Genomic DNA, 14,640 nt, shown 5'->3' on the forward strand with positions numbered 1-14,640 from the left:
AGTAACACTAATAGCATGGCTTGCAGACAAATGCTTATTTAGACAACAAAAGAGATTAAAACTGGCATTTGACATTGGATACGTCTCCAGTAATCCAACAGGCAACTTTTTCAGGCGGTATCCTCTAGGTCTATTGTGATGTTCTTCAGGGACCGGGAAAGTTAGAAGTCCCTTTCGTGTCTCAGATAGGTGTGTCTATTATTTGTAGACTGTACAAAAAAACACAGAAATTTCCTATTTACAGTTTACAGCCTAAGGCCATAACAAAAACTGATCCATTAGAAAACTCACATTCTGAACAACAATAATGACACTTTTATCACATCAGAAGATCTCCAAAGAGGACGCTTGTGGTCAGATCACTGATCCTGCTCTTTCATGGGCTTATGAAAAATAAAACATTGTAATGTGTACAATATAGTTTCATATGAAACACTTTCCCTGCCCATAAACCAAGACAGCAATCAAGTGTTTTTCCATTGCATAACATCATTCCTAGCCATTAATGTTGTACTAACCAGCACATGAAGTTACTGTATATCTTGTTCTAACTGTGAGATGCATTACTGGAAGTTAAAATCTGACTGCTTTCAATGTGCTTCTGGCCGATTTGAATATTCCTATTCCAGTTGATTATACATGATATAAGTAAACTTTGGAATACATTTTCACATTAGATTATTTGTTATTACTTAAATAACTTAAACTTAAACTCATTCATGAATGAGTTTAAGTTTTTGTAGTGAAGTTTTCTGTCTAACCTTATTGAGTATTTGGACAAGCTAAAGTAAAATCACTGCTGAGATCAATAACATCAAATTAATAATCAACCCAAACTGTAGACATATAGCATGACATTTAATTGTTTCAAATGACTCATATATCTTTAATACAAGATTAAATGTGAACATTTGAACACAGAAAATGTATCGTTTTGTGATTGATAGGATTAGTTCATTTGATGAATACCTTAAGTTAAAACAACACACCATATAGTAATCATAGCCGCTGATTAAGACATTATCACCTTTGTTTTCACCAAATTACTTTCTACCATTTTCTTATAACATTAACTGTTGTCACACACAGTCAACCCACAGCAGTAAATTGCTACAGTACGTGGCAGCTGACAGTGCTGCTCATGATGCCTTAAAGAAGAAAAAGATAGGCTATAATCAACAGAGGGTCAACTGAGGCCAGCTGACATGCCGAGCTGTGTGAAAAAGTTATTTTAGATGAATTGTTATTCAAATTTTGATTGTATGTAATTCTGTGAAAAATAAAAATGTTAAAGAACCTGCTCAGGTTACACTATTGTCAGAGATGTTCCGTCACACGCCCCTTTAGGGGACAGTATAAATGGAGAGCTCTGGTAGCCAATAGCAAGATACAAAATGAAGACATACAGGTGAGTCCCTTGCTTTCCCTTGTAGTATTCAATATTTATTTATAATGTATTGTAAAAACAAACTATATACTAATGTAAATATATTAATTAGAAACATTATTTTTGAACGTTTTTACTACAACAACAATGAAAAAAGGCATTTTACAGATACAGTGATATTGTTTTTGGATTGTTTGGGTGGCATTTAAATCAGTAATGCCAATTTTAATTATGCAAGATATGTTGAGATTATAAGGAAGCATATAAGTTCCCAATCGCTTGATTCAGTCTTCTTGATACATCTGAATGTTATTATTTCAGTCATTTCATGTCTTTTTCCTGGTGAAAATGATATATAGGTATAGTTAGACATAACTTGTGACAGATAGATGTCCAGATAGAAATCCATCTTTCCTTATTTTTTTAAGTGGCTAATCTCTGTATATTACATAATGGGCTGAACAAACCCTATTACCTTCGTAGGCTTTTCACTCATACACAGGAAGGTTGATCTTTATTCCGTGACGTCCAAAATTCGCCCTTTTTTGAAAAGTTTTCTTTCAAAGCCCCGTCCTGCTAAAGAACATGGTGAATTCTTTGGTTTCCTATTGTTTTGATATTTTGTCACAGGCCCGGAACAATGTGGCTGGTCCTCCTGGTGTGCCAGCTTGGCCTACTTTTGAGAACTGAGGCACAGATACCAGATGCTTGCATTACTAGTGATACAAACAGAGCTCCAGGTTTGTAGTATTTCCTTTGGCATGTTCTTTTTATTCACACTTCAATTGCAGCTTGATCAATATCCTCCCCTTTTTTAATCTCTCCCAGAAAACTCGGACATCACTGTTGTCTGCGGCACTGAGCATATGGACCTAAGCATCTACATTTGTCCAGTGTACCAAGCGCTTTACAATGAGTCCTTGATGGTCCTCAACAATCAGTTGAACAAACCTGAGTGTTTTGGGACTCCTGACTGGAGTGTTAACCCACCAGTCCTAAAATTCAGTTTCCCCATTAATGGAAGTTCTAACTCTGTCTGCGAAAATAACTTTAAGGTGTGCAACACAATTGACATAAAAACCATGTCATAATACTTTGAGTGCATGCATCAAGCATTACATTTCAGGATAAATCTAAACTATTACATATATGTTTTTTTTATAGATAATTAATCAAATTGGGACTGGAGAGTTTTCCGACTTCTCAAATGTCCAGTTTGTCAACATTTCTGGTAGCATTACCTCTATAGATCCCTCTGCGGGTGTGATCACCTACCGGCCGGAGATCCTGTACAAGTTCTCCTGCCTCTACCCGATGCAGTATCTCCTGAACAACACTCAGCTGGGCGTGTGAGCATGCCATGTGACACCCAGAACAACACCTGCACTTGCACATGAAAGGACCAAACTATATTCTGATTTATCAAATTTCTCATACATATTCTTTCCATTCCACACAGATCTGGTGTGAGTCTTGCCATACGAGACAATAATGGGAGTTTCGTCAGCACACTGAGCATGCAACTCTACCAAGTAAGACTTGCTCTAGCTTATAAAATTGTACATATTCAATCTTTATTTCAGACCAGTTCGGTCCATAAAAACACACATACAACAAGAAACAACACACATACAATAAGAAACAAAAAACATATCTAAAAGACATACAAACACCCTCTCCAGTGCCTCCAAAAACTAGAGAAAGAACAGGTACTGCTCTTTTTAGGTATGACTAAAGGCATAATAATTTCATTTGTAGAGTACTTCAGCCGCACCATAAAAGTAAACATATAATTCCTAAGAAGAGCGTCCAAGGTGGGAACATTGCTTTGTACAAACAACTGACTGGCACTCGTTCATCTAGGGAGCTTCAACAAGATTCATAGTGCATCATTATATGCCACCCGAAGTTTGTTAATTTTAGCCTTACTGTAACTGCACCACAAGTTGGCAGTATACAGTGGAGTACAATAGGCTTTAAACAAAGCAATTTTAACATTATCTGAACACATAAAATTTGCGTGCCAACATATTTGCTTGTGCATACAATTTACAATACTGTCGCTGTATATCATCACCATCACTTAGGTCATCCCTGATGATGTGACCAAGCTATTTCAACTCGTCCACAACAGTCAGTGGATTCTCTGCTAAAAGGAAAGAGGGGAATGTTCTCTTCATGTCTACTTTAGTCTTTATAATCATAACTACACTCTTTTTAGAGTTAAATTTGATATCAAACTGCTTTCCGTAGTCTGAGCAAACTCTAAGAAGTTGCTGCAGACCACCAGAATATGGAGACATGATGACCAAATCATCAGCGTACAGTAGGTGATTAATCAGCTTTTCTCCCACCATACAGCCTGTCCTACACCCTTTAAGCCTTTTAGAGAGCTCATCCATATACAAACTAAACAACATAGGTGACAGAATCCCACCCTGTCTAACCCCATTTGTCACTGGAAAGGTTTCAGATGTAATGTTACCCCATCTTACCTGCATGATTTGATGTGAGTACCAGAAATGTAAAACCGGCAATAAATAAGGAGGAACCCCTCTCTCTCGTAATTTTGCAAACAATTTCCCATGATTAATGCGATCAAAGTCCTTAGAGGCATCTAGGAAGCACATGGACATGGTAGAGTTTTGTTTTCTATATCTACTGACAGCCTCTTTCATAGCATAAATACACGTCAGTGCCATGTTTATTTTTAAAGCTGAACTGCTCATCAGTGGTGGTTATATATTCCTGTAGCCTATCTAGCAGGATTATCACAAGCACTTTTGACAAGACACTGGCCAGAGCAATGGGCCTGTAATTTTCAGTACAAGATATCTTCCCTGTTTTGTCTTTAACTACTGGCACCAGCAAAACAGACAACATAGAGCCAGGTATTGTGCCATGCATCAACATTCCAGAGAAGCACAGAGAAAGTAGAACAGAAACCCTGTAGCTAGATAATTTCAGATGTTCTGCTGTAATCTGATCAAGGCCACAAGATTTATTTAATGCCAATTTCCCAATAGTATAACTGACTTCATCATGCCTAATAACCACATTTTCATGGAAAACATCACCAAAAAACATTACTTTTAACACAGTTAAAAAGGTCACTGTAGTGTCTTCTCCATAATTCCGCAATATTTGCACTCACAGTTACCCCTTCAATACTAGAGGGCAAAGGTATTTTACTGTCATTCATAATCTAAACGTCTTTCCAAAAATCCTTGACTTAATTTGCTGCAACATTCTGGCCATAGAATTAGCTCTCAAAGTCTGTTTGTTCCTCTTAATAAATCGCAAGGCATACTTGAACCGAGTGACAGCCTGCTTCTTAGTTTCACACTCAGGTCCATGCCTTAGTTTGCCTGAGATAACCCAGTTTTTAAAGGCTTCTCTGGCCTGCTGGTGTAGTTCATCCACATACTCGTTCCAGCCTGACCTAAAGTGATGCCATTTTGCCCTTCTCTGCCAGAATAGTTTACTAGCCTTATTCAGACAACTCACAATAAATTCATACATAGAGTATATGTAAGATTTTATAACATTTTTCTGTTCTTACTTTTCTGTGGAACAGGATGAAAACTACAAAGAGATGATGATTGTCCCACCAACAGGACTCAACCTGAAGACTAAGATTTATGTGGCAGTTAAAGCGACCAATCTAACAGAAAGGTAACTATGTTTTTACAGTTTCCAGATTTCCATTCATTACATTAATAGAAAACACACTTAAAATGTAATTTTCTGTCCTTAAAGGTTCAATGTTCTGCTGGACAGATGCTATGCAACAACAAGTCCATATCCTACAGTCAACACCTATTATGACCTTTTTGTAGGGTGAGTCTCATATAGTACTTGATCTGACACTCACCTCCAAACTAATTAATCATACTAACCCGTGTGCAGTCACATGACCTGTCTCTTTTTTACTCAAGGTGTACACGTGATGCACAGACTAAGGTGGATCTCAATGGGGCGTCTCAGAAAGCACACTTCTCCTTTGAGGCCTTCAGATTTGTGGAGCACAAAAATCTGACGGTTTCCACTTTCTACCTGCACTGCGTCACCAGGCTCTGTGAGGTGTCCATGTGTAGCAGACTAATGCCTGTGAGTCTAGACAGATATATAATTTTGATTTGTCACAAACAGTTACATCCTGTAGCAGAGTTTTGAATGTCTTTTTTTAAATTTTGAACAGGATTGTTCAAGTTCCCAAAGTCGGAGAAAGAGAGAAGCCCCAGATGTGTTGGCCAACGCTACAGTCAGCTCGCCTGCCATAGTTGTGGGCAAACAGAGCACTGGTACAGCACTCAGGCAACATAACACATAAAAAGATACACTTTCATCTAATCAGAATGACTTTTTACATGATGACAAAATGTTGAAATGTGTAAAATATAGTAATATTCAGGATTTGTCTTTTTTAAATATTTAAATCCATTATAACTGTTATTAGAATGGCCATCTTTTTTGTGGTACTCACTAAAATATATAGCATGTAAAAATAAATTATCAGAGAATCAGAAATTCACCCATTTGCTTCTTGCTAATGGTTAAATGAGAAAACTGACTTCACTCTTAAATGTGAAAGCAGTAGTGATCTTCTCAGCTCATTTTATCAGTAATACAAAAACACAATCTTGTCAATTTTGACTGTAGTCTTGGTTACATTTTTCAGGAGATGCTCAAACTTACGCAGCTTCTTACGGTAGGAATCTTCATTACATCTGATGTGTTTGTCCCTGTGTGTGTGTGTATCTGACTAAATACACTGTAATGTCTTAGTGTGAAGAGTGTGTAATTAGTAACATTTAATAATATACCCATACCCAAGTATCATTTGTCTGATATTTTAATGCATTTATTGATCTTAATGCTTCTTCCCTATTCACACAGGTTTGCCATCTGAGAGCGGCTACAGCAGCCCTGTAGTGGCTGTGATTGTCTGCATCGTCGTCCTAACTATTCTCCTTGTTGCCATGGCTGTTTACTTTGTGTTGTACATCAGGCAGAAAAAAACAATCATCCAGTAACATCCTCTGACTGAGAGTGGAGCCCCTCTGCATCTCTCCCGACCTAAAGCCATTAAACTGCAGAGATAGTAAAACACTAGTCAGACACATCATACTGTCATACAACTATGTAGTTTTTCCATTTCACAAACATTATAACAAGGTGGTCAGACTTGAAACATTGTAATCATTAAGAATCACAGGGCACATAATCTGTACAATAATTGTGTATTATAACATGTTAGCTTTAATCATATTGCCATTATGAAGTATTTCACGAATCATTGTAATCATTCAGACAAGGTACACTTTAAAAATGTTTAAAGTGGCAATAATGAAGAATGTGCTTTATTCTTTGATAACACACAATTAAACTTACTTTTGACCTTCTCTTATGGCTGAACAGACTGAATCAGAAAAAGCTGTTATAAGTCAGGTTATATCTATATTTATTTAAATGACATTAAATATATAATTTAACAAAGCTAATATGCTGTACCATATAAACAAGACTGTGTTTGAGTTTGTCGTGGCGGCCTTCAGGGGCCCCAAAAGCTTCAGGTTATCTTTGTGTCATTGTGTTTTTAATGATTGGATTAATTACATATTTGTTTGGTAATATCCACCACTAAACAAACCAAAACCTGAAAGCCAACACTAGTATTTTCATTATTAACCACAGTAAGAACTGAAATCAGACAGCATCCTCAAAATGTAGGGTTATTGGTGTTTTAACAAATAGAAAATGTGTGAACTACCCATCAAGTGTGTGTGTATCAAGGTTCAAGGATGTTGAAAGTCATTGCTTGTGAGAGGGACAGAGTTACAACTATAGACGAAAACGTCCCGTCACTGATCTTGTCTAAAGGCTTTTAATACTTATAACATTTCAGTGGGCAATGGATACCATATGGGAATAGGAATTACTGTAGTTGACACTTTGGTCTACACTATCGATAACTATTTGATGATTTGCCATGGCATTTTGGTTAGATATTCATGGTTCCCAGATAATAAATCATACAGATTTTGGATCCCTGACTTTTCCTCTAGCTCCACTGTGTGGTTAGAATAAACAGGGTAGACATTATACCTGCTAAACATACGTGTTAGCATTATTATTATTAGCTTGTTAGCATGCTGACATTTGCATTGAGCCTTTCTAGTCTTCTGACCACTCAAGTTGTTGGTTTAACAGATATATTTAATAATTTGCACAAAGTGCTGGAGAAATCAAACTGAAAGATGAACTGAAAGATGCTGCTAGAAGGAATCACCAAGTGGATCACCACCAATGCTGCTAGAAGGAATCACCAAGTCATGGGTAACCACAAATCTTTGAACAAAATTTTGAGTCAATTCATCAAGTAGATGTTGGGATATTTCATGAAAAACTTTAATTTGGAGCAACCACTTCCCTCCACAATGACCTTGAAATCTACCTGCCATTTATCTTTAATTTAAACAATAATTTGTGTTATTTTGCATATAATCTGTTTGTGCTTAATATACTGTACGTACAATAGTCATATGTCAGATATGCTGTCAAATCAATAAAGTTTTTAAAAATACTGTCAAAACAAGTGTTAGTCTGAAAAGCAAAGTTTTCAGAGGATACATACAACCACTTAGTGAATAAAAGGCTGTAAAGACAGTTTGAGGTGACATACAATAAATACAGAACATAGTCCTATGGTTTATTTTAAAGGTCTAGTGCAATGAAAAATACACAGTGTCTTAATATTGCTTAACAGAGGACATGTCAGAGTTATAGGAGGTACAAAACTTCAACATTTGTAGAAAAAAAAAGAAAAACAATAAACATTCCGGCTGCAATGATTAAAAGATTAATTAATAAATTAGTAAATTGAAAAAAATGTATTGGGAACTATTTTGGTAATAGATCAATCGAGTAATTTTTCAAGCAAAAATGCCAAACATTAGCTGGCTCCAGCCTCTCAAATGTGAGGATGTTTGAAGATGTTACTTTGGGGTCTGGAAATTGTGACAGGCACCATTTCATGATATTTTATACACTTAAACAATGACTTGAGAAAACAATTGTTAGTTGCATTCTTTATTAACATTAAAAAATCCTTAAATGAAAAGTGCTAAAATCCAAAAGGAACACCCTCTCATGGAAATTGAAATGTATAGGTTAAACTGTTCTTCTGTAACATACTCTGATGAAGGACTTGATTCAAGTGTACAGTTACAGCGTGTTTCTTTTCTATTTCCAAGAAAAGTGCCCTGAATATTTCAACATTGTGATGGAAATGTAAGAAACATAACTTGTGACACTTTGTACATAGTGAAATTGTGTAAATGGACAGTATTGTGCATATAAAAACATAAATACATGCTTACTATGAATGCTGCAGCACATGTTTATTGTTTGCCAAAACAATTTGTTAATGGTGTAAAAAACACTGAATTAAAATAATTAAGAGATATTCAGGAAGTAAAGATGTGTGCTGCACATTAGGGGCAAGTAATCATTTACATCTCTGGATAGCGAGAAGAGTATGACTTCCGATTCTATTATAATAAAAGCCTTTATTCAAGAATGCAAGATGTAATTAAAAACACTAATGGTACGGCTTTATCTTTCTTCTGAGTGCTCAAACATAATTATCTCTATAAAAAGAACAGAAACGAGGCGTATAGAGCAAAGTAATCAAGATAATGCTTTGTGTAGATATAATAAAAACCTTTGTACGTCAGTTTCTTAATGTTTTTATTGTGGTGTGATGGATGTATATTGTTGTACAGTTTACAATGAGGACACCTGTTGACAGGTGGATATAGCTTCAAAGGGGACATATTATTTATGCAGCCCCTCAGTTCACCCTCTGTCTGAAACAGGCCATTATAGCTCCTGTCTCTGTGAAACCCCTTTTCTGAGTGGTTAGCTGCCAGAAGTTGCATCTCAGCCAACTTCTGGCAGTAGTAGTCAGATTTACTACTTGACTACTTTTACTTGTTCTTTACTAGAACTATCAACTTCTCAAATACATCCTTACATGGACTGGAACGACGCAAACAACAGATGGAAACACCTTAGCAACAATCTTGGTTACAAAGGACCATTGCAAATGAAACATGTTGAAGCCTCGACTTGTGAGGGAACATTTCCACATATGTTAACCTCAAGTTTTGGAACTTTGACCATGTTTAAAATACATATCCAACATCATAACAGTATATAAGGGCTGCACATTGGCTCAGTGGTTAGCACTGATATCTCAGAGTAAGAAGGTCCTGGGTTTGAACCCCAGCTGTCCCAGGTCCTTTGTGTTTGGATTTTGCATGATCTCCCCATTTTTGTGTGGGTTTCCACCAGGTTCTCCGGTGCCCTCCCACCATCAAAGACATGTATGCTAAGGTTAATATTCCTGTCACTGCCCATGACCAGAGGCACTGGCACACATTCCCTTTAAGTAAAGTCCAAATGTTTTTCTCATTACGCTGCCCTATAACATTCTGGTTGAAACACCATGACAAATGCAAAAGTTGACATGTCTTCAATTTCTTCTTAACCTCCTGAATAAACACTTTCAGTGCTCACAGTTGTTCCAGGATCTGGATTTATTTAAGTTATTCAACAACTCACTACCCAGAGGTGTATGTGTCCACCATTTGGATTTCTAATTTTCCCCCCTTGTCCTTGTGCATGTGAGGAGTGTTAACACAAATGTTCAGAGACCCCAAAGTGTTCATCAAGCCACTATCTTTAGAAATGTTCTTTGTTAGGTGGCACCATAAGCTGCTGTAAAATTACAGGAACATGGTTTATTACAATTTTTCAATGCACTGGATCTTTATAACATATATTGTGTTTTTATCTCTTCAGAATATATTATGTTTGCTGTATGTATACCAGTGTGTTATGCTTTTACTTATTTGAAAGCAGTTTTGGCAGAGTTCAGTATTCTTAGCGGGAGCATGTCCTCCACCCATTCATTTGGAGAAGCCATCATACGATCCCACAGGGCCACCTCATAGGGAGTAGAGTCCATCCAGTCCACCAGTGCACCATAACTTTTGCCTACAGAGACACACGGAAAAATAGGATTGGAAACATGATTTATAATATTTGTTCTTCATTACTTCACTTTGCTGCTGTTGTATACACAAGTCTGAAATTCAGTTCAAACTTGGCTCATTTGAGACATAACTGCTATTTATTTTCACTTTGGTTTCTGCACAACAATTTACAGTTTTATACTTTTTTGATCATCGTGGGTTATTGTGGGCCAGTTAGAGTGAGTGGTGAAGCAGTGACATCATCCACTGTAGCAGCCGCGGGAAGCTTTCAGTGCCAGCACTGTTATTGTTCACATACATAATGAATATTAAAATGTGCATGTAAACATCAAACCAACAGCTGTCACAGATTTAAAGCTGTGACAGCTTAAATCTTCCATATGATATATCAACATGCTCAGACATGTAAAAATGTAGGTGATTGAGATATGAGTGTGTAAATAAGGTCTGACATGTATCATTGCACAACCAGAATGGTTTACAGCCAGTGGACACATGCAGGTCCAGATGTTTGATTAAATGTCTCCTCTGAAGCTTTTTGTGCTTGTATAAGTCAGTTTCTTGGCACAGTCTCCAAAATCATTCACAAAACAGACCCTATAATGTTTTGTTTCAACTGAGAATTATTAGCAGGTGCATAATTAATGGTCACTGACCTAGACCAAGAGCTACAGGAAAAAATCTAACCAATCTAAATGATTGGTTAGTGTACATCTTTTTTTTTTTTAGTTTGTCATCTGACACACATTATGTAGTGTCTACATAAAAATCTCCAAACAGAGAGCAGTTTTACATCTGGGTAACACTCAAAGTAACCCTATTTAGCATTGATAAGCAGTACATTAATAAGTAGCTTATAACACACTATAATACAATTACAAGCATGTTATCCTATTTATATAGGAATTATAGTTGTTGTTTTTTTAAATCATTTTTTATTATTCACGTTTTTATAATTTTACAAGAGGGGAATAACATCCCATACCCCTAGTTTCCCTTCATATATTTTAAGTGATAACTAATGTTAAAGGAATTATAGTTGCTGATTTATATATTAACAAATGCTTCCTGTTCTGTTTTACCTGTTCCAGCTCCGAGCCTTAGGCCCCCCAGCAGGTTGCTGGCTAGCCTGTCTCGGTCCCACACTGTGAGCTCTACGCAGACTTCAGCTAGATCAGCCTCTCTGATACCATCATACACCATTGTGTGGTTAAACACTGGATCCACCGTCCTCCGCAGCACACGTGTCTTCTGCCGACTCTTCCTGCTCGTGTCCGGTAGCACAAAGCTTGAGGGGAAAGGAAACAGATTGATACAGTGAAGCAGAAGACTTTCATTGACATCCTTACTCATGCAGGACATTTTGTGCATACCACTTAACAAATGGATCAATGGCAGCCCGGATTAGAGGCAGGTTCTTGCATTCTTTCACCCAAATGTGAACCTCTCCGGTGCTTGGTACCTCCTTGGCTAATCCTTTGAAGAAGAAATGATAGACAACCTTCTTATATACCTTGATGGATATTTTTGGAATACATAACAAGGCCTTTAAATAAAGCCGTTTATATTCAGACCTTCACTGTGAATGATCTGCGGCAGGAAACGTATGGCTAGTCTCATTTCTCCTCGCCCATTTGAGGGTGCTAGAGTGGTTGCTGTCTGAAATATACAGAGAGAGTATACATTCATCAGTTCATCCAAAATCTATCATGATGCTCCCAAATTTCTTTGCACACAGCTTACACAATAACTACAGCATGTCATATAGCCAGCTCAAAAGAGACTCTGGGGAAATGAGCAGACTGACAATACTCTCAGATAATCTACTGAGAAAACAACTACTGCCAATAAAGGAGCCTGTGTGTGTGCTTTGTTTTGTTTTGTTTTTTCTTACCCTGGCTTTCAGGGCTAAGTCGTTCATCTGGGTGTGGTCAAAGTCCCACTTGGAGAGGTCCACATCTACCTCGCCCAGGAAACTGTTCCTTCCAAAGGTGTCATTATGCCAAACGGAGAGAATGAGCGTCTGGGTTCTGAGGTACTCCATGCGAACACGATACTGCAGGGATGGAGAGGCGTGAGCTGCTTTTGTTTGCTGATTGTCAGGCATGCCAAGTATTAAACATTACAGTGTGGGAAAGTGTCTGTGTATGTTTAGTGCTACTGACAAAATATCTGTGGGCACTTACTCTGAGGATCTCGTTGAAGGTTGGATTCAGTGTCTTCTTTTTTACAGATGTTTTCCTTTTTCCGAGGTTAGCTTTGTCAGGAACCAGGTAGCTTTTAACATACCTTTAAAAGCAAAACAAAACGCAATTTTAATGAAGCAATTTTATTTACACCTTAAACCTGTGTTAACAGATTTTTTTTGGCCTCTTGGGGGCAGCAGAGACTAGTTGTGAACACAACACCAACATATCATCATCTTTTGTATTGATATAGTGAACTTTTTGGCAAACAGTCACTTACACATCCAGAAGTTACAGATCAACATTATCATTCATTGGGAGCTAATTGAGACATGGATTTCCTTAGTTATGAGCAAGCAGCTTTCACCTCCTGCCTTTGATGTGATGCTTATCAGATGCTAATCAGTTCTTGAGGTATCAAAGAATTGAATCCAAATAGCATAAAAATGATCATCCTAGAATTTGTTCTGTGTGTATTTCATCAGCACAGTACTCACGGATCCGAGCGGCCCCTCTTTGGGTCGACTGCAGCCAAATCTCGGCACTCGGCCACAAAGATGTGGAACTCTCTGAGCCGCTGCACATAGTTGATGGAGAACTGGATGTTTCCCTGAACCTCCACATTCCCAAAGTCCCCGCTATACATAGTCATCACACTTCCGCTCAGCTAGGAGCACAAAAAAAGGTTCATTGAACAATTTGTGGTTTGTTTGATGGCACACTGTTAACATGGAAACAAACAATGACTACTTATATTTAAAAGCTAATGAGTGGTGGAGTTTGATTAATCAATATTTGTGTGGGAAGTGTGTTATATGCTTATATGTAAGCGAGTCATGCTGCTTGTGTGTGAACATACAGAAGACACAGACGCCATGCCTGACGAGCTGGTGAGGTTAGTCATTGATCTGCCCATCGTTAGTCTTCCTCGGTGGTCACTGTCCTCGCAGGTGGAGTCAGTATCTCTGCCGTCATCCTGCAACACAGACAGTAGGCACAGAAAGCTCTGAGCACTGGAAGGCCGAGCAGGCATTGAACAACAGTATTAAAAGATGCAGTGATGGTTTTACCTCCTTTTGCAAAAATGAAGGAACTGATTTGCTCATCTTCTTCAGGTGGTCTGGATCCGAAAATAAGGATGAGGAGGACGTCGGGATGGACAAAGCTAGAAGATACAAAATCCAGACTAATGTACCACCATGTTTGATCAAATATATGTAATGACACAAATCAGGCAGATTTTTACCATCACTACTGCGCCTCATCTCAACAGTTGGATCCTGTCGTCTTTCTTGTCCTGTGAGAGATATACAAAGGTCACCAAAAATGATGTATTCATTTGGGGAAAATTTGACTTGGAGGTTGTAGAAATGCTCACGTGGAGATAAGGATGTTGTGATGTCCTCCATACTTTTAGCCAGATTTTTAGGCCGTGCTTCTGCTCGCCGCAATGCTTTCCTTACAGGGTTTTGGTTATCATCATCATTCTCACCTGAGTGTTGGAAAACAAAAGTGTAATTACTGTCATAACTGGCATGTCCTGTCTGCATTCGTTAGCTGGCGATGTGACATATTTTCATGTTTGACTTGGTTTTCACACCCATTGAAATTGCAATAAATAATGATATTGTTCAAACAGTGTATCAATAAAAACTGAACCCTCGTTTATCTTTTACTTGCTCACATCAGAGCAGAGGGTTGGCATTTTCAACTACATTGTGTCACACTGGAGCTGGTGTGTGTTCACCTGCACCCAAAACACACAAAGAGATATTCAAATTTTATAAATTGAGTTAATGACTAATTCACAAACTGTATTAAATGAAAACAAGTTAAACGAGTGCATGTTCAGGTATTTCAAGCAGAACATAGGAACTGGTGTTGTCTAAATCCTTACTGATATACTGCATGTTATTGGACACAAGTCTCTAATTTGTGTTAACATTAACTTGTATACTAATACTGTGCATGACTAATATGTATCATCCCTGCTTCTGTGAAAGTA

At 37.6% G+C, this 14,640-nt stretch overlaps 1 protein-coding gene across 1 annotated transcript; it reads left to right on the plus strand.

Moving 5' to 3' along the window:
• Window positions 1–2,027: 2,027 nt before the first annotated feature.
• On the plus strand, window positions 2,028–6,423 carry si:dkey-4p15.5 (zona pellucida-like domain-containing protein 1). Its single transcript, XM_053320216.1, has 9 exons — window positions 2,028–2,127; window positions 2,216–2,442; window positions 2,552–2,736; window positions 2,847–2,919; window positions 4,965–5,062; window positions 5,147–5,227; window positions 5,326–5,497; window positions 5,589–5,691; window positions 6,287–6,423. Exons 1-9 carry the CDS (start codon window positions 2,028–2,030, stop codon window positions 6,421–6,423), a joined length of 1,176 nt encoding a protein of 391 aa, XP_053176191.1.
• Window positions 6,424–14,640: the final 8,217 nt, after the last annotated feature.

The sequence above is a fragment of the Scomber japonicus genome, chromosome 6 (genome assembly GCF_027409825.1).
Source record: "Scomber japonicus isolate fScoJap1 chromosome 6, fScoJap1.pri, whole genome shotgun sequence".
Lineage (NCBI taxonomy): Eukaryota > Metazoa > Chordata > Actinopteri > Scombriformes > Scombridae > Scomber > Scomber japonicus.